General features: G+C 37.4%; 1 protein-coding gene across 1 annotated transcript in view; it reads right to left on the bottom strand.

The window, feature by feature from the left end:
* The window catches only part of LOC125677509 (uncharacterized), a 171,474-nt gene that overhangs the window by 40,019 nt on the left and 110,676 nt on the right, over positions 1-20,779 (bottom strand). The window contains exon 14 of the mRNA XM_056161023.1: positions 19,784-20,011. Coding sequence (XP_056016998.1) covers positions 19,784-20,011 — 228 coding nt within the window. The remainder of the gene's footprint in view (positions 1-19,783; positions 20,012-20,779) is intronic.

Genomic DNA, 20,779 nt, shown 5'->3' on the forward strand with positions numbered 1-20,779 from the left:
ACTTATTTTAACGTAAATCATATATCGATGTGATGACGTTGCGTTTTCACGTCATTTTGACGTTACCAAAATTGATGCAAAAAGCGAGCGCGACGTCTCAGAAATAAGAATTATTTTTGAAATTGGCAGTCATGTATGAATTCAGTGTCGTCCGCCAGATGAATTCAGTGTTGTCCGCCAGATAAATTCAGTGGTGGCCGCCATTTGAATTAAGTGACGACCGCCAGTTAATATATATACCTATGTATATGGCGGCCGCCAGCAAATAAGTGGCGACCATGCACCAGTTAATAAATGGCGACCGCCAGTAAAATGAATATCAATTATATACCCTGGCACCTATCGGCTTCCGTACATTATATGTATATAATTTCAAAAACAAGTTTGAGTTACATGTAGAAAAAGTTCAGTCAACAACGTATGACGACTTTATATGTTACACGAGCATAAAGAGAGAGTGATGGGTCCCCCACCTCCTCCAACATACACCGATATTGATAGATAAAACGAATATGTTTCTTTATTCTTAAACACTTTAAGTTGCAAACTATTATTTGTTATTCTTGTGGATGAAGTCCTATGCTTAATGGTTATTGTGGTGTATATAAGGGTGAACATTTCTCGGGAGACGTGAAATAACCAACCAACTACTACCATCCACACTTTCGTTAACATCACACACACCCTACCTACACTTTCGTTAACACCACATACCACAACCCTTATTTTCATTAACACCACATACCACCACTTATACACCACGTACCACCATTCACATTTCCATAAACACCATTTACACACAGCTAATGCCACATCAGATGCTAACACTTGTGTTTTAACACTTTTTTTCTACACCAATCACACCACTACCTATACAGGTCTGAGAATTGATAGTTTTACATATCAATATCAACGAAAGAGATAGATCTACCGTTATTAAATTGCAGGTATCACCATCATACTACCACGCACATTTCCATTAACACCACCATACTATCACTCACATTTCCATTAACACCACCTATACACCACATACCACCACTTACCACCACCTATATACCACATACCACCACCTGTACACCACATACCACCACCTGTACACCACTACTGCCACATCAGATGCCATCACTTACATCTTCTTTAACATTACTCACACCACTACCTATATAGGTCTGAGAATTGATAGTTTTACATAGCAATATCAACGAAAGAGATAGATCTACCGTTATTAGTTTGCATGTATTACCATCATACTATCATGCATATTTCCATTAACACCACCATACCACCACTCACATTTCCATTAACACCACATACTACCACCTATACACCACATACCACCACCCATATACCACTTACCACCACCTATACACCACTCAAACACCACCTATACAATCCATACCACCACCGGTACACCACTGCTGGCACACCAGATGTCATCACTTACATCTTCTTTAACATTACTCACAAAACTACCTATATAGTTTTGCATTTCTTAGCATAGCAATATCAACGAAAGAGATAGATCTACCGTTATTACTTTGCATGTATTACCATCATACTACCATGCATATTTCCATGAATACCACCATACCACCACTCACATTTCCATTAACACCACATACCACCACCTATACACCACATACCACCACTCATACACCACTTACCACCACCTATACACCACTCAAACACCACATACCACCACCTATACAACCCATACCACCACATGTACACCACTACTGGCATACCAGATGCCATCACTTACATTTTCATTAACATTACTCACACCACATCCTATATAGGTCCTAAGTTTTGCATTTCTTAGCATGACAATATTAATGAAAGAGATTGATCTACCGTTTTTAGTTTGCATGTATCACCACCATACTACCACCCACATTTCCATTAACACCACATATCATCACCTATACGCCACATACTACCACTTATACGCTAAATAACACCTACTCCCCACTATCGGCACACCAGTTCCCATGACTTAGGGTTTCTTTAACACTACTCACACTATTACCTATATAGGTCCTTAATTTTGCATCTCTTTCCATAATATTAATTAAAGAGATCTCAAGAAGAGACGCCGCCGCCGCCAGCGAAACAAGGCCAGGCAGTAATGGGGTAATCAACCTCTAGACAGTGTGGGGGGCTTTCATAGTCCCCCCGGCCCTTTTAAGGGCCACCCACATCTTTTGAAAAGATGCTGTATATCACAATGCTTGAGAAACGTACAAAAACTAAGTGGTAGTGTGTGGTGTACAAGTGGTGGTGAGTGGTGTATCAGTGGTGGTATGTGGTGTTAATGGAAATGTGAGTGGTAGTATGGTGTTGTTAATGGAAATGTGCGTAAAATGCATCTAATGCAGGATACTCTTTTTTCTTCTTTTTTTCCATTTTCAAGAGTAGGCTATAAATAATCAGATGCGGAAAGGGGGGTTTCTTTAGGTGTCAGAAGTGTGTCCTAACTCTTCCTTTGGTAAAAGGAATATAAATATATATACACTTTATACACCACCATACACCGTATATCGTTACCCCTTTACACGCTGCTCGCAATAATTATGTAGAATTAGATTTTCTTACATAACGTAGTGATGATCGGGAGAAAATAGAGGGGCGATTTCAAGGTCACAATATATATTATGACCTTCGCACAAATATAAAAATGTTGAGTGATTTGATGCGAAATTGAAATAATATATTATTTGACAAGAAAAAATTTCACGTATACAGCTTATGTATAGGTTAGACGGCAACTTTACTTGATAACGCCTATCAATATAACGACAACATATAGACATGAATTGTAAGATGTACGTCGTGACGTACTTTTTCGTTGTGATCTCATAAGGTGCGAAGTGCACAGATATCATAGTTGTTTTTATATACTATAAAACTGTTCTGCTATAGCCATAATAGTGTTGATGTCCACAGTACTTTTAGAGTAAAAATGAATTATTTTTAAATATATAGCGTAAAACTATATGCGATCCGGGTTAGAATAGGTCCTCACTACCCCTTGCTTGTCGTCAGAGGCGTCTAAATATGGGGTGTTCTTTCGGATGAGATCGCAAAAACCGAGGTTCCGTGTCACACCAGGTGTGGGACGATAAAGATCCCTCCCTGCTCAAAGGCCGTAAGCGCCGAGCATAAGCCTAGATTTTGCAGTCCTTCACGGGCAGTGATGACGTCGCCTTATGAGTGAATCATTCCCGAGTAAAAAATCAAAAAAAAAAAAAAATCAATCACATAAGATTCAATACAAAGGCCTAATGCAGAAAGATCTAACTCAAACCACACAATATAGTGAACATATCCATAAACTCTGTGCATGTTAACCGAATTCCGTAGCTGAGCTCATTGTTTACAAAATACCCGCGTTTCCGCGAAATGAAAACGAAACCTGGCATGTTCTATTTTTCAATCTTCTAAACGTTACTGGGTCACCAGTGAAGCAAACTGGCGAGAGCGTCGTTATATAACGAGAGAAAGCGGACCTCCTTGAAAACATCCCTCGGAATATCGGAGCTCATTGTTTACAAAATATCCTCGTTTCCGAGAAATGAAACCTGACGCCTATCTATTTTCTGTCAGCTGTTAGACGAGGTCCGTAAATTATGTGTAAATTGTTCATTTGATAAATGTGTTTCATTGAATAAATGTGTAAACTTTTAATTGTTCTTTAATTCTTTTTATTTGAAAATTTCACATAAAGGAATACACCAGGAATACAAAACGCTCACACGCTATCCCCCCAACACCTCGCCTGCTACACACCACCACCTCTCCCCACCTGCCCAGCTTGACCGCGCCAACCCCGCTTGACCGCGCCAGGTGGCCCCGGCCACCTGGCCAACTGCTTGACCCCCTCTATAAAACCCCGCACTCCAAACTACACTCAAAACTGCACTCCGTTGAACTCCCTATCGGACCGCACTCAAAACTGCACTCAGTTGAACCGGCCATCGGGACGCTGTATACTACTCTTATAGAAGTTATGATCTTGAACACTCTTTGTTATCTTCACTTTGCCATGTTCCTCTTATCTGTTGTATTATCCGCTGTATTATCTGCACCTTAATTCAATATTAATCATGATTAATTATGGTTGATATTTTTTACAATATATATTGATAATAACATGCCTGAACTGCTTTCAGTGCATTGATATGACAGCATTATCCCTGAATATGACTGACAATTCGGATTATTCATTTCTTGCCTGCAGTTGCTTATCGCTTTGTTGTTAGTGTAAAGGGTCACTCAGGGCATTTAAATGGAATATTTTGTATTTTATAAATGTATATCAAAACCATATTATGTAGTATGTGTTTATTTATACTGTACATATTCTAATACAAAATATCATGAAATTCAATCCTCACACTACATTTCTTCCAAAAACGCCATCATTTTGAAACACCTGTCACTCTTGCTAAAACTCGTGCAAAACGAGTTAAATACTAATTGCAATTTTACCAGTGTAACTCTTGTAGCTTAATCGAATTCATTCATGAAGATGATTTGCTCCAGACAAACATATCTGTAAGCTGGCAGTATTCAGAACGCTATCATTATTACATGTAGGCCTACATGTACACTTTCAGCAAATGAAAATAACATTCTGTTGTAAGGTATATTTGCATTGTAAAGCCCCTTTGAGCGTACATAGTGTATGAAAAAGGTGCTATATAAATATGGTGTCATTATTGTTTATTTCTAAAATTTAAAGCGTCTATAGAAATAAAGCAAACAAACAAACAAAGACTCATTCATTACAATGGATCAAATATGCAGTGTATTTGATATGACAACGATCGCAGTCCAAAGAATGACACCGTATGCAGCATGAATGCATTAAACTGAACTTTCAATAGTATTAAAATGATAAATGAGAGAGGAGGAATCCCCAATCTAGCCACGTTTTCGGTAGTTTTCAGATGGATCATATCTCTACGAAAGGACACTTTCTTTTATTTACATGTCCATTGATTTTGCCTTTGATATCTGTATCAATTAAAATGATATCCATTTCCCTATGAATGTGAATGGCGTGCAAATGAATCTTGATAAACATATCATCACGTTTTTAACGGCTGGAAATTCACTCACATCTCTCAAACCCTACAAGCAAAATGAGGGTCATTGGGAATGCGGCGGAAATGTGATTTTGTTAACTAATAACGAGTATGTCCACCATTGTCACTAATAACAGTGTGTAGGCGTGTTATTTACGGGAATTGCCTTGTGAGGAAGTTTAATTGCCGCCTCTCATTCAACAATGTTCTTCCAAGTATCTGCGGATTCTGAGCTAGCAGCTGCGCACACACCTACCTAGCTAATCGCACATTGTTTTTAAAGTCCAGTAACATACATGTAGCAGACCAATCATTAACTTTGATACCGTTCATTTAATGAAACTCACCGTGTGTGCACGCGAATTGTCCTACTGAAAAAGATTTCTTCATAAATGTGACACAGATGTGAACAATGAGCGTATTAATCTTTTACTAAATCTCGTACGTCAAAATCAACGACTGGAACTTCCGGCAGAAATGAAAGTAGAATGCAAATGTGAAAAAAAATCATTTTTTGAAAAATGTGAGGATAAGAACTACAACGCTTTACGTCAGCATACTTGTCATGGAGTGGTGATGGGCTTCATGAAGTTTGCTGGCGTTAAGAGTCGCAGTTTTTCCAAAAATAAAATTCATTTTCTAAATGCACATGATCATCAAGTTTTAACTATGGAGTTTAGAAACATTTTTCCAAATGACAAGACCGCCGCGGTGGCCTAGCGGTTAGAGCTTTCGCCCCGCATGTGAAATACCGTGGTTCGAATCCCGGCCGGTCAATTCAATGCATGGTCATTCATAACATGTTTGATATGTTTGATGTGGAATAGCCTATATTTCTTTTCTGGTGAGTTTTTTTTATCATCTATGTCAAATTCGGAGTATGAATAAACCCGAGTTATCGTTCATTGCAGAAGTTATCTTCTCATTACGGAAGATATATCGCCCCGCTTCAATTTTTAATATGTTGTAAATATTGGTATTTGATCGCTTTATTTGAAATTCTATGAGATGCATATGGAGAGGAACTATTGCTCAATTCAAGGATCTCACAACACCAAAGACGCTAGAGAAAAGTTCGCAAAACACGTTGTACCACATCGGTCACCTGAGTCATATTGACCCTGTTTTTCTACAGCTGTTTACAAAAAAAAAAATGCAATACTGATTCGTATGAAAAATTTAGACTTCATGTTATGACCCCAACCTAGCCCAGTAGGGTTACGGCATAACCATGATTCAAGGTCACAAGGTAAACAACCATGGTATACATGTAAAATATAAAGCTTTATTATGAGAATTTTATAGAGAAAATATGATTACCCCACCTTAAACAGTTCACAAGTCATTGTTTATATCATGTTCTCTTAAGCGTAGATCAAAATCAGAGGACAGGGTTACACGGTTAAAAGGTCTGGTGCCAAAAGGCTCTGTCACAATGAATGCGTATTATATAATAGGAGAGCCTTGTCACTCACCATTCAAAAGCTATAGGCAAGGTTCAAGTTTCAGACAGATAGGCAGGGCAACGATAATATGCCCCCTACCACCACGCCCCCATCCCACATGTATTTTAGTCCTAGGGCATCAAAAAAACTTGAATACACACAACTTAAGCAAGTTTGCATTTTGATATGATTTAGTGTGGCCAAGCTGATCTTGAAATTAATTTGTTTTCATTAATTTCCTGACTGACTGAACATTAATACTTTAGTCTATATATGTCCTTTGTGTGGATTTTCTCGCAAGCAATGATTGATTGATTGAATATGGTTTTACGCCGCTTGCACAATATTTCAGTCATTTTACGATCATGATTTAATTATCATATGTAAACATTAACTAGTCCTCAGTTTCTTTAGATCAGAATCAGGCTGTCTATTGATTAGTATATCAGCAATTCTTCATTATTAGTTTTTATCGTTATTTTCAAAAACCAAAATTCTATTCAATTAGATATGTTTGAAATCATTTGCAACCAACGCAATAAACATCAGGAACTTTATCATTTCACACTGAACAAATTTACCTGTTGCTAGATGTGCATCAGGCGTCGATAAACCGAACACGTTAATTATTTCGATTGGGATATCTAGTGTAATATTTCTTTGCAATAAATTAAATGAGCACAAAGACATCTATCAGGCCCGTCGCATCAAAGTGTCTGCCCACTTTTATTATGACATGCAAAGTTGGTTATTTTTACATACAGAAGTCGATCTACATATACTTGTAGGCTTACCCCCCCCCCCCTTCTTAAAATAGCATCTCAGGAATATTGTAGTGAAGGTGTAAAATGCAACCTGTTAATTGAAAGTTCAACCTTTGTCCCTTTTCTTCTGCAATTTAGGATTTAGAGCTTTGAATTTCTGTTTTTAAATTTACTTGTCAAGAATTTTCAGTTTTCAATATTGTGAGTCAGCCCCCCCCCCCTTTTTTTTTCTAACGATGTTACTTATCTGATCATATCGAATGCTTTCACTGTGCTTTAAATTTCAAGGTGTCTGTTATTAAAACTGGTTACTTCTGAAATTCTCCATATCAATTACATTATGACTTAGAGAGAAATAAACATCAAACACGGCTATAACACCCAGCCCCTTCCCCAACTCTTCAATTAGACAAATACATATTTTAAAAGTTTTCTCCATAAAATCGAAGCAATTAAAACTTGTTTAATTCCATAGATATAAAACGACCTGTTAAACCTCAGCATAATAAAGAATTTGGGAACGTAAGCTTTACTATGCACTGTTTGTTAATGCTTAGGGTCGCAATGGTACCCCCTCTGAACTTCCGGTGTAAAGGGGCTGAGTGCAGAAATGTAGGTCATTATGGCCGGTTTCTTATGGTCCCGATCTACTTCTCGGGACCCTCAATTACGCTACCTGAAGAGGTTCGCATATTAATATCATAATGACTAAGCTCACCTCTGCTGTCCATGAGAAGAGTATGAAGGTGTTTCCCTCTACATTTCCATATAAAAATCCAATCCCTTATCGTGGTCAAATTCTACCCCCTTGGGTTATGATTTGAACAAACTTCAATCTGCACTACCTGGTGATGTTTACATATTGATATGATTATTCAGGTCCCTGCTGTTATTGAAATTGATTGATTGTTTTACGTCCCGTCGAGAGTTTTCACTCATATTGAGACGTCAGCAGCTTTTGGTGAAATAAAAATAAAACCGATCAATGCTTAGCACTCAGGGTTGTAGCTGCGTGGTTTCTTTAACGTGCCAGCGCCTGCCGCGACAAGGGACTCCCGTATTAAGTTCATAACCCCAAAAGAACCGTGATTCTCATTTCTAGATGTCGATCGCCTGCATGGCGAAGGAACGCTGACTACATATGTTCAAGTTTTAAATCTCGAATTCACAACCTCCCGGTTATGAAGCGAACTCTGTCACTCAGCTCCCGCCATTGAGAAAAAGTTCACAGATTTCTCCTATATATTCCCGTGTAAAAACTTTAATCCCATATTGTGCGCATCCTACAGAACACAATTTGAACAAATTAGAATTAAGGAATTAGGTCTTCTTTTTTTCGTGGAATACCTTATTCCAACGATAAAAATCATTTATCCGGGTTAGAATAGGTCTTCCGTACCCCTTGCTTGTCGTAAGAGGCGACTAAATGGGGCGGTCCTTCGGATGAGACAGCAAAAACCGAGGTCCCGTGTCACAGCAGGTGTGGCACGATGAAAATCCCTCCCTGCTCAATGGCCATAAGCGCCGAGCATAAGCCTATATTGTGCAGCCCTTCACCGGCAGTGGTGACGTCTCCATATGAGTGAAATATTCTCGAGAGGGACGCTAAACAATATTCATTCAATTCATTGATCTGATAAAAGATATGATTTGAGTTGAATTAACGAGTTATTCTTAGACTACATTATATATCATTTCGAGATGGTGTTGTTTACTGTTGAGCAAACGGATTTCTTGTGGACTGAACAATGTAGTTATAAAAGGATGAGTTAGAGATAAGTCCTGTTTAGAGAAAATTGCTGGAATTTTGTTGAGTGGAACTGGAATTATGTGCAAAGTTCGATTTCGGTAATAACGGAAAGCGTGGGACACGTGATAGTCATGATGTGGGATGCCAGGTATAGGGTTCTCTTGAGGGTTGTCACGGCATCCAGGTGGACAAGTGAGTGTTACAGAGCGTTTTTCGAGTTTTATCAGTGAACTTCGAAGGCGTCACAGCTGTTGTAACGTCGTACGGATGCCTCGTCTCGGTGCCCACTCATAAACATATTATGCCGGAGTTGGGAACCATAATCGTTAAGGGCTACGATATTACAGTGTCTCTGAGGCAGTGTGCGGTGGATCTGGTATTTGGGTTCGTGACATGAAGGAAGTTGTCGCAAGGTGCAAACTGGACTATTGTCATTCCCGGTTGAATACATTTAACTCTCAGCCCGAAATTGCAGAAACAGAAGCGCGTTGTCATATTAGGGGGGGGGGGGGGGGGGGGGGGTCTCAAATAGCCATCTTTATTTCATTTTGCATAATTAATTATTATTTATATTTGATATTTGTTTGTTTTTGTTTAATAAATTTATATGTCGATAAAAATATTAAGTTTTTTTTTCTTTTCAGGATTCCCTAATCTATATATAAATACGAAGCATCCAGAGGAATCCCAACATTCTAATAGAAAGTAGTTCCTGCTATTTATTATTTTTTTGTTGAATACGATATTCCAATAATTTTTCAATCAACGAAAAAGCGTGCAACATGTAAAATTAAATGATTCTGTAAAGCTTGGAGATATTTGCATATCGATATGCATAAGCAGGGCTCCTTCAGAACATTTTGAAAGCAAACTTTTATCTGCACTACCTGGGCCATGTTTGCCTACTAATATCAGTATTCGTAAGTCTACTGTTAAAAAAGTGTTCCTCTATATATTCATACAAAATACTGACACTATATTGTGGCCCCCCATCCTACCCACGAGGATCATGATTTGAAGAAATGTCTCCTTTAAGAAAAAATATTGAACGAAAGCTGTTATTTTGAAGATGAAGCACTCTAAATGGATGGAATATCGACGAAAATTGGAAATTGTAATTAAAATACATGTTTCACTTGAAACCCGTTGATTTGTATCATATTTGAAAACAATGTGTCCTTGAACATATATGACAAGCTTAGAAGAACAAGAGGCCCATGGGCCACATCGCTCATCCTGAGTTACCTTGGTCCATATCAGAAGACTTTACATATGTATTTGCATGTAAAACCGTAGTCCCTATTATGGCCCGAACCTACTCCTGGAGGCATGTTTTTTGCAAACTTGAATCTACACATGTCAGAAAGCTTTCATGTAAATGTGAACTTCTTTGGCCAATGGTTCTTGAGAAGAAGATTTAAAAAAAACCAACAAAATCCTATATATTTGTATGTAAAACTTTGATTCCCTTGTGGCCCCATCCCCCCCCCCCCCCCCACCCCCCCCCCCCCGGGTGGCCATGATTTGAACAAACTTGAATTAGTCTAGTCAATCTAGCTCAAAACTGAGGAAAACCTCCAACTAATTGCAACATGCAACAGAAATGAAATTTTGATTATTCATGCAAGAAAACACATGCAAACAACATATTAAAAATCGGCTTTTGTATTTCCATGGGAAAATGGAATTTTGGGGTAAAAGGATGTGTTTTTTTCATGAAAATCGCTAAAAACTGGAAATTGAGGAAAATGTCCATTTTATGTAATATACAGTAAAAATAAGTTTCATACCTCAAATTGTCAACCTGGGATTTGTTCGATTATTTTTTTTTTACAGCAGAATATATTCTTTCCTTGACTGTAATTTTTGGGTAAAATCTTGCTTTTTTTGAATATAATTGTTAAAGGTGAAATTTTAAGAAGAAAACCCACATTTTGTCATACATGTGAGTCTACCAATAAAAAATTGATGTTAGGGTTTATTTTAAAAACTGCTCACAAGTAAGATATATAGATTATTGGCAATGTATATGAAAAATACCATTTTAGGTAGGAAAACCTACCTTTTTCTAAAACAAAAATAGTGAAAAACTGGAAATAATAGGAAATGACTGTTTTATAAAAAATATGACAGTGATCTTATGAATTTAAGAATAAAGTCCAAATCCACAACTAAATTTTCTTCACCAAAATTTAATCTTCATTTTCCAACAAAAAATCGTTAAAAACTGGATTTCGGAAGAAAATACTTTTTCCTGTCCATTAGGCATATATGAGTTACCACATGAAGATTTATACTTTAAAATAAACTGTTAACACAAAACAAATGCCCCTTCAAAAATGGTCTGTAAAAGATGACCTACATTTTTGCAGTTACTCCCCTTACATCGGAAGTTGGAGGCGCGCTTACCATTCCGGTCCTATGTTTCACATAAATACATGGTAGTATTTTAAAACAAACAGTGTATAGTAAAGCTTACGTTACCAAATTCTTTATTAAGCTTCGTTTTTAAAACTTTGTACTACATCTATGACGAAACAAGGTTCAGTTTCTTAGATTTTATAAAGAAATCTTTAATACGTGCTCTTCGTCAAGTTCTAGAGTTTGGGAAAGGGGGGGGGGGTGTTATAGCCGTATTTGATGTTTAGTTCTATCCAAATTATTGTGCAATTAATACCGAGAATTTCAGGAGTAATCTGTTTTAAAAACAATGGACACATATAATTAAAAGCAAAAGGAATCAGGCACGCAGCATCGTAAAAGGGGGGGGGGGGGGGATGTGAAGATAATTTTCACAATATTGCCTTGAAAATTGACAAGTAAATTTTAATCCAAAGTTATAAAAATCCTTCATTGGTGTGTGTGTGTGGGGGGGGGGGGGGGGGGGGGGTAGTAAGGTTGTTCTCTCAGTTCCATTTTACACTTCCACTGTGTACAGTTCACGACAATGCTATTTTTAAAAAAAAAGAGGAGGGAGGGAAACAAATCTGTCTAAAAATCGACCTCTGGTACGTAAACATTTATCAACTTTGCATGTAATGATACAAGGTGTAGAGCCATTATTGCTACGTGCCTGATAATTATATAAGTGATCATTTGAGTAATTGCAGTCAGTTCAGTCCATGATTTTACAAGTACAACGGCTAGTGTCACAATTTGCCTTGCACTTACAGCGAAAAACGTTCAAAAGTTTATCTGGCGCGACTTGTAATTTAGTTTTAACGGATACAAGAATTATTGAAAGCAGTGATTAAGTCCCCAATTCGAAGGATCCAAATTAATCATTTCTTTAGTCCACTCTATGACTTAAAAAATTCTTGCAGTGCTCCTTTTCTGCAGCTGTAGTTAGTAGTTAGTGGCAATGACTGAACTTATAAAAATGATAGTGTTAGACAATTCTTCACAAAGCAAATCTCCTATAAGTGTCTCTATGGTATTCCATCGTACAAAGTCGATATGACATCGACACCAGAATATATCTTTTTCTCGATGAAATACTCATATAGGAAGGTGAAGATAACGAACAGTGATCCATCTCGTAACTCCTATAAGCAATACAAAATAGAGAGGTGGGCAAACACGGACCCCTGGATATACCAGAAGTGGGATCAGGTGCCTATGGGCTATAAGGAGTAAGCACCCCCTGTTGACCGGTCACACCCGCCGTGAGCTCTATATCTTAATAAGGCAAACGGAGTTACCCTTATTCAATATCATTGTGCCAAAAATGGCCTAACAATCTATATGAAACAAGTCAGACAGATTTGACCCAATGATAGGTTATATTGGCAAAGTAGATTGTTATAACGACCATACATTTTGCGAAATGCTGACTTCAAACGAAACAGCTGAAACCCCTTCACCATCAACTTGTTTGTCAGTAGCCTGCCTCCATTTAAAAACTAATCATATACAGAATTTTTTCGCGATTTGTCTACATTTTGACTATACAGGACCTGTTCCGATGCCGAACATTCTTGACGTTGTGTCACATCCTGTGAATGCATCTACAAAGGGCAAGGATTGACAAAGTTTCGTTCCTAAAAAGACGTCTGGTTTTAACGATATTCTTCACTTAGGGGCAAGATCAAAAATTCAATGTCTCACAAAAAACTAAGTTCACATAATTTTCACCAAGAACCCCCCCCCCCTTTAAAACTTAATATGACAAATGTTGAAACTAATCGAATAACAAAAAAGGAACGTACGATTATAAATAACACTATGTATACCTTTTCTACTGTTTATTTACAAATGAAAGTGTACATTAAATCTATGAAATGTTCATTAATATGTTTTAAATATTATGTGGTATTCAACAGTGGCTTGTCTTTTTCCTTTTTCCACTAAAGTGTAATCGATGTCGGATGACAGAAATTTGCGGGAGTTTTTTTCCCTCCCTCTAACTAATTGAATTTAAATTTCCATCCGACATTGACTTCGTCCCTTAGGGCAGTTATGTTTATTTCAAAGTTCGTTGCTATTTCTGTGCTTTATATATAGACATTTCAAACACAATGTGCATTTTGTATGATCTTCTAAAATTTACGATAAATAACTGTATCCCATTTCCATTCTCAATGATCGTGTGCCAGCTTGGCGAGAATTCCATCGTCATCGAAAACAAGTTTTGTCTTGAATAGATGGCCGGGCGGTCTAGCGCGCTGTTCACATGCTGCTAGGAGATGTGGTTCCGCAGGTCGTGAGCCCAAGACTAATTAGATAGATTTTTATTATTTATATTATCAATGTTTTATTATCATTATTACCCATGAATGACTCCCCAAACCTGAATTTGAAAAAGAAAAGCAAAAATACTTTACTTACTTAATTTTATAAAAGTTTTTAATACAAAACGCTTGCTCAAATGATGAAGATACAAAATAACTGAAACTTTTAACCCGAATGGCTTTCCATACTTTTTTTTTAACAACCGTAATTCCCCCTTGTAAATTGACACTAATTCTTTAAGATTTCATTTATAATTGATTATTCATAACTTCTAAAGTAAATACTGTGTTTTAAAATTAAAATTAATTCAGTAGAGGGTCAAACAAAATATTTTGAAGCTTTATTCGCGAAAGTTCCCCGGGAATGGAAGTCGGCAAAGAATATGAGATGCTGCGCAATATTGTATGTATATAGAAGGTCTTAAAATCACCTTTTTAATACAACTGTTAAGCTGTTTAATCGCGTTTTTTATTACATGCACTTTAGATCGTCGTGTATAACTTTATTCCAATGACTGTCACAGTTAAGGTATCACACCGGTAATTATTTTCACTATATATTACTATAGAGGGGAAAAAATCATTAAAAATCAGTTTACAAAATTGATGCCGAATAACGCAGTCAGACACGTTCTATGTTACCTATCTCGTCTGCCGACACCAGAAAAACAACACCCTACGCGGCATTTTCGAAAAAAAATTACCCGCAAACAAGACTACCCTCAAATCCACGTGTTTTTCACATGTGTGTAAACAGCCGGAGTGCACCTCAGGAAGTAGCCTCAGCTACCAACAGCAAATAGTTCCTTTGTATACACTTGATTATTTCTACAAATTACACAAAATTTCCTAATCAGGGGTACAAAAATTAAGAGAAAAGAAGAAGAGGAAATGAGAAAAATCGCGCAAGGAAAAAAAATATTTCTTTAAATATATGGAACTACAATTGACTAACTTCATTTTGATTGGACAATTACCGGTGTGATACCTTAAGTTACTCCCCTGTACGTGTACGGCGTGCCGTAAACATCACAAATTATCGATGGTTTACTAAAACATTTAAGTCTAAATTTTAAATATTTCCCATTGTCCGATTTTGTTCGATTTTTTGTATTTTGTTAATCACGCTTTTGTTTATTAAATTCCGTCGAGTTTGTTTCTGCTGCAATTACTTTGAGGTGATTTGCTAGATTGACTAGACTAAATCTGCATTATGTCAGAAAGCTTTCATGTAAATATCAGCTTTTCTGGCTTAGTGGTTTTTGGGAAGAATATTTTTAAAGACTGTCCCTATATATTTGCATGTAAAACTTTGATCCCCTATTGTGGCCTAATCCGACCCCCGGGGGCCATGGTTTTAAGAATTTTAGAATCTGCACTATATCAGGAAACTTTCATATAAATCTCAGCTTTTCTGGCTCAGTGGTTCTTGAGGAGAAGATTTTTAAAGATTTCCCCTATATATTAGCATGTAAAACTTTGATCCCCTATTCTGGCCCCATCCAACCCTCCCGGGGCCATGATTTTGACAATTTAGAATCTGCACTACCGAATAAAGCTTATCTATAAATTTCATCTTTTCTAGCCCAATGGTTCTTGAGAAGATTTTTTAATGCCCTACTCTATTTTTACCTTTTCTTCATTTTCTACCCTTGGAAGGTGGACTGATCCTTTATTTTAACAATTTAAAATTCCCTTTACCTAAGGATGCTTTGTGCCAACTTTGGTTGAAATTGGTCCAGTGGTTTTTGAGAAAAAGTCAAAAATGTCAAAAGTTTACAGACGGACGGACGCCGGAATACGGGTGATCAGAAAAGCTCACTTGAGCTTTTAGGTCAGGTGAGCTAAAAAGGACATTGAAAGGAAAGCTGCCATTTTGAAGCTGAAACAATATTTATTGATGAAAAATCCTAAAGTAAGAGAAATTCCAGCGACGTACCTATTTATGTCAATCCCTCCTAAACCTATGACGGATCAATCACATTTTTTCTGAAAGTCACATGCAACGCCTAAAAATGCTAATTCTGACTAGAATTTGTCCAATTTAAATTCCCTTTCTTACAATCCAGAGAGCGGTGTTCTCAATTCGCGTGGTTTTAATATAAATTGTAATGTTCGCTAACAATGTTGTGAATCTACGGAAGCCAATAAATGTCGGGGTATAGAATTAATTTCAATTTAGCAGGCGCCGCCACTTAATTTATCTGACGGCCGCCACTTAATTCATTATCTGGCGACCGCCATATAAATCAGCTGGCGGTCGTCGCTTAATTTAACCGACGGTGGCCAGTTATTCAACTCTCTCTCTCTCTCTCTCTCTCTCTCTCTCTCTCTTGTTAGTAAAATGTTGAACCGAAAAGTGAACGGAATCTAAGAATGGGAATGACTTATGTGGACAAGATAGCAAAACTTTGGATTTTTTAAAAAAATGCACCAAAATAATTTTATCTTATGATTCTGCATCATAAATTGACAAAGCGAGGTCAAACGTTAGTATCAAATTTGATAAAGCGTTTAATAAGAATTTAGTAATTTCGGCATTGGTAGAGGCGTTAGCGATCAGCAACATCTATAGGTAGAGAATGGAAATAACATGCGCGGTTTATATGACCCCCCCCCCCCCCCAAAAGGGGTCGAAAGTAACTTTTTCTACCACAGGCTAATTTTAGCCTGTGAGTAAAAAATGCACAGGCTAAAATGAAAACATACAAGCTAGAATAAAAATAGTAAAGCAGTGTTCAATTATTTTTTTTTTCATTTTTTTTTTAATCAATGATATTCCCCATCCTTACTGGGCCTAGTGGGTCAACAGGCATCGTTTGAACAAGACACTAATTTACGTAAGTCATATGGTGCAATGTATAGGTCTCTTGATTATCGCACCTCTAATCCACAACCTGTTTACCGCAGGCCTAGATTCAGTCTTCCAATTCCATGCCACATCAGGGTTGTCACTAGTGATTTTTTCAAAGCGAATCGCGGACTCGTGGTTTTATAAACAGCACGATCACGGGTCGCATGAACTTTTTTGATAATCGTTTACGCGGTGAGCAGTGCACACGTGCCTTCACTACAACCTACGGAAGCATATTAGGGCCGCAGCAGTATCTCAATATGACAATAAAATAATTTAGATAGGACAGTCTAATGATTCTGATAAAACTAACTTCCGGAAGACTTGGTAAAACATAGACTACGGTTTAAAAAAAGATAAATGAATAACAAAAACCTCGTACTTCAATTCAATGTAATCACCCCTATAAGTAAACAGGACTCGTGGCACATGTCTATGTTTTCCATCATAATGCAATGCGCGATGTCCGCGTTTCTTAAAAAAAAATCATAAAAGAATAATCCGGATAGAGACGGTAGTTGAAATCGGTCGTCCATGTAAGCGTTTGTATGATTCAGAGTGCAAGTTTAAGAAAAGCGAATAGCGCATCACCGTATAAAACGGATACGATGCGGTCATAATTTGTAAATCACCACTTGCTAAGATTTTCGAGTGTCCACTATTTATACTCGCTATTTTTCAAATGTACTCGCATTTTGCGAGTATTTCTCGCTAATCCCGATCCCCCCCCCCTTTCGTAGCAAAGCGTCAATAACGCACATGTACATGTATCAATATACACATAATACCGTGCATATGTACACTTACAACAGGAAATGTGGTATGTATAAAACAACGATAATACATTATCTTATTAAGTCGTATTGCTTGTCGTAATAGGCGACTGATGGGGCGGTCCTTCGGATGAGAAACGAAGCCCCATGTCAGAGCGGGTGTGGCACGATAAATATCCCTCCCTGCTCAAAGGCCGTAAACGCCAAGGAAACGGTGACGTATTTCCTTAAGAGTGAAAAATTATATCTACAACCAACAAACCACTTAATATGGATCATAATCGTCACTACTCTCATTGGTTCTGTTTCAGTCTTTCTTCAGGTTCAACACTAATCCGCAGGGTATCGGTAAATGTACGAACTTTTTCATCGATCCATCCCAAATGAGGCAAAAATTTATACCCAACGTACTCAATTATTGAATGACTGATGTTTTCCACCGCACTTAACAATTTTTCAGTTATCTGGTGACATCCAGTTTTTATTGGTGGAAGAGAGAACCCAGATACGATGTACCTGGGAATAGACCACGACCTTCCGAAAGTAAAATGGGAAACTTTCTCATTTACGTAGTAGTTACCCCATATGATATTGTTGGTTATGTGCAGATACCCGATGGGCGTGGTCATAATGACACTCGGGAGCTACGCTCCCGAGTGTCATTATGACCACGCCCATCGGGTATCTGAACATAATCAACAATATTATATGGGGTAAGTGACTTGTACCATAGTTTACTATTATTCACTATATTTTATTATAGCTTTCGGAAGCGCGGTCGCCTGTTTACAATATGATGCCAATTGTTATGTCTTTACATTACACTTTGAACACCATATATTTCTATCATAATGACTTTCTATCACCGAAAAATGTATGTTCGTTAATTGTTTTTTAAAAAAGCCGTTTTTAAAGTGCATATAAATGTTTGGACTGTTGGTTTTGATATTTTTATTTTAATACATATTTTGACTAAATTGGCTGGAAAAACATTTACATGTATACACAATAGATTTAAAAAAAAAAAAATGGAGAAACATAAGAAGAAAAAAAAAGAATTGTAAGACGCGAAACCATAAAAGAAACACAAGTCTGATTCACTCTGTTCGCTAAACAAGTTTATCTCTCAAACGCGTTCTTATCACGTGACTGGGTCTTTTATGAAACTCTTTATAAATGATACCCGTATTTCTACTTACACGTGTTTCTCGACTTGAGGAGAATATGGAAATAGAAAGTCTTTGGGACGAGACCATTGACGATATTATCTTGTATTAAGGTTTACATGTAAGTGAGATTCAGTGTGAATATCTATAATGTATTTGGAGAATTTAGTCTGAGTCAGTTATCCGTGTTTGATATGTGCAATTTTGATCTGGAGGAACTTCATACAGTGGACAGTGATGTTGATTTGTTTTTTCGAGAATGTGGGCGGGGTTTGAAGAAAAGTGTGGGTTATGTACAGATAACCCACACTTTTAACAAAAGAAAGCACGCCAAGCTATGGTACAATGGATTCGAACCACCTCCACCTGAAGTATGGATATTACTATCCCACGTGCATTTTATTATACCGGTAGAAGGTCAATCTCTAAAGCTTAAAAAAGGCGTGAAACGATTACATGAATCGAACGAGGGATGGGATAGACTGGGAATTCACACATTTCAGAGAAATTATTGCCATCAAAATATTCTAAACAAAAAAGGGGGAGGTTAGTAATATCCATACTTAAGGTGCCTGTGTTCGAACCCGCGTCGACAGAGGTGAGATGCCGGATGACTTTCAGCGCGATGCTCTAAACACTCGGCCTAGGAGGCTTTAAAATTTAATGTGTCACATAAATGTATTATATGCCAACTGGAGGACTAAATTAGATTTAATCATCTTGAAAACATCTAGTTCGATGAAAGGAAAGTTTGATTTTCCCGAAAATAGTGTTGTTGGAAAAAGTATTTGATCTGTTGTTTTCGGCGGGGGGGGGGGGGGGGGGGGGGGGGGGCTTTATTCATTGTGTAACCTCATAAAAATGACAAACCCGGGGAAAGGATGTTACTCCAAGGCACCTGCTAAATATTTTTCATGGTTAGTTAATGGATTTAATATACATACATGCATTACAGTAGTATAAAGAATATGAAACGGTGGGTTCCGTGGGTGACTCCCTATTCTCTCTGTAATTTCTGCTCCCCTTCATAATAAGCTTTTTGATTTGGCACGTTAAAAAACCCTCAATGCAAAGCCACTGAGCGCTAAGCGTAGGTCTACATTTGCGGTTTTGCACCAACAGCTGATGGAGATTATGTATTCTAACAAACTATTTGAAGTAAATCAAAGAAAGTTTTTTGTAAGCCGTGTTTATTTCTTTCGACTTACTGTGCTTTCTGTAAGCCGTGTTGTTGATGATGTAAATATCCCAGTGTGGGTGGGGACCTATACAGGATCTCACGATGTCAGGTCTCGCTCCATGGTTTAGTCTCCAGAGCCATTTGACGTGTTGTACACTGCCCTGTGATTGTACACACTCTCCGGTCTTCTGTAAGTCCTCTAAAAACGCTCCTCGTTCACTCTCAGTCATGCGTACTTTACCTAGAGGGATGCTCACTGAATAATATATAAATAAATATCGATTAATTACACGCTCCTCACTCTGTGTCAGATTATTTAGAAGTTCATTAGATTGTTCGAAAATGTGTTGAGGAATACATATATATAACAAAGGAGAATTCCCAAGGCATAACCAGGCATACTGCTGCTTCATTTACAAAAGCTCAAGTCAAACATAGGGTATCCAATTTCAAATGTGAAAAGAAAGTGCAAAGGAATTCTAGAATATCACGAACTTGTATATTTTATATCATGTTCAGAAATTGCTATACCCCACCCTTCTTTATATAACTCAATATAAATTAAGTCTTCCAACTATATTGGTCATAACAGAGAACTCATGGTCAAAATTCTGAATTTCACGCAGTGAAATTCATTCATTTTACTTATACAAACTTACATCTAGTATTCGAATCCGATGTCTTCACTTTTTAAAAAAGAAAAGTTGTTTGTAGCGAGTAGCAGCAGCTAGTATATACGTACATGTATGGCATAACTACCCCCCACCCCCCACCCCTTTAAATCACCTAGTTGAATATTTTAAAGTTACATGCACATCTATATGTTGTTACTGAACTTTGCGTTTTAAAATGACTCACATGAATACCAGATCATACGGTTATAGGGGTATACCATGAAGTACATCCGTATGCTACTAATGGTGCGAAGACGTAATTTTGTTTAAAAGTTTATGATCCGCCCCTGTACATATATAGTAACTTAAAACTGCAAGTAGAGAACCACTGTGTTGTAACATTGCCAACA

Source organism: Ostrea edulis, chromosome 3, assembly GCF_947568905.1.
Source record: "Ostrea edulis chromosome 3, xbOstEdul1.1, whole genome shotgun sequence".
Lineage (NCBI taxonomy): Eukaryota > Metazoa > Mollusca > Bivalvia > Ostreida > Ostreidae > Ostrea > Ostrea edulis.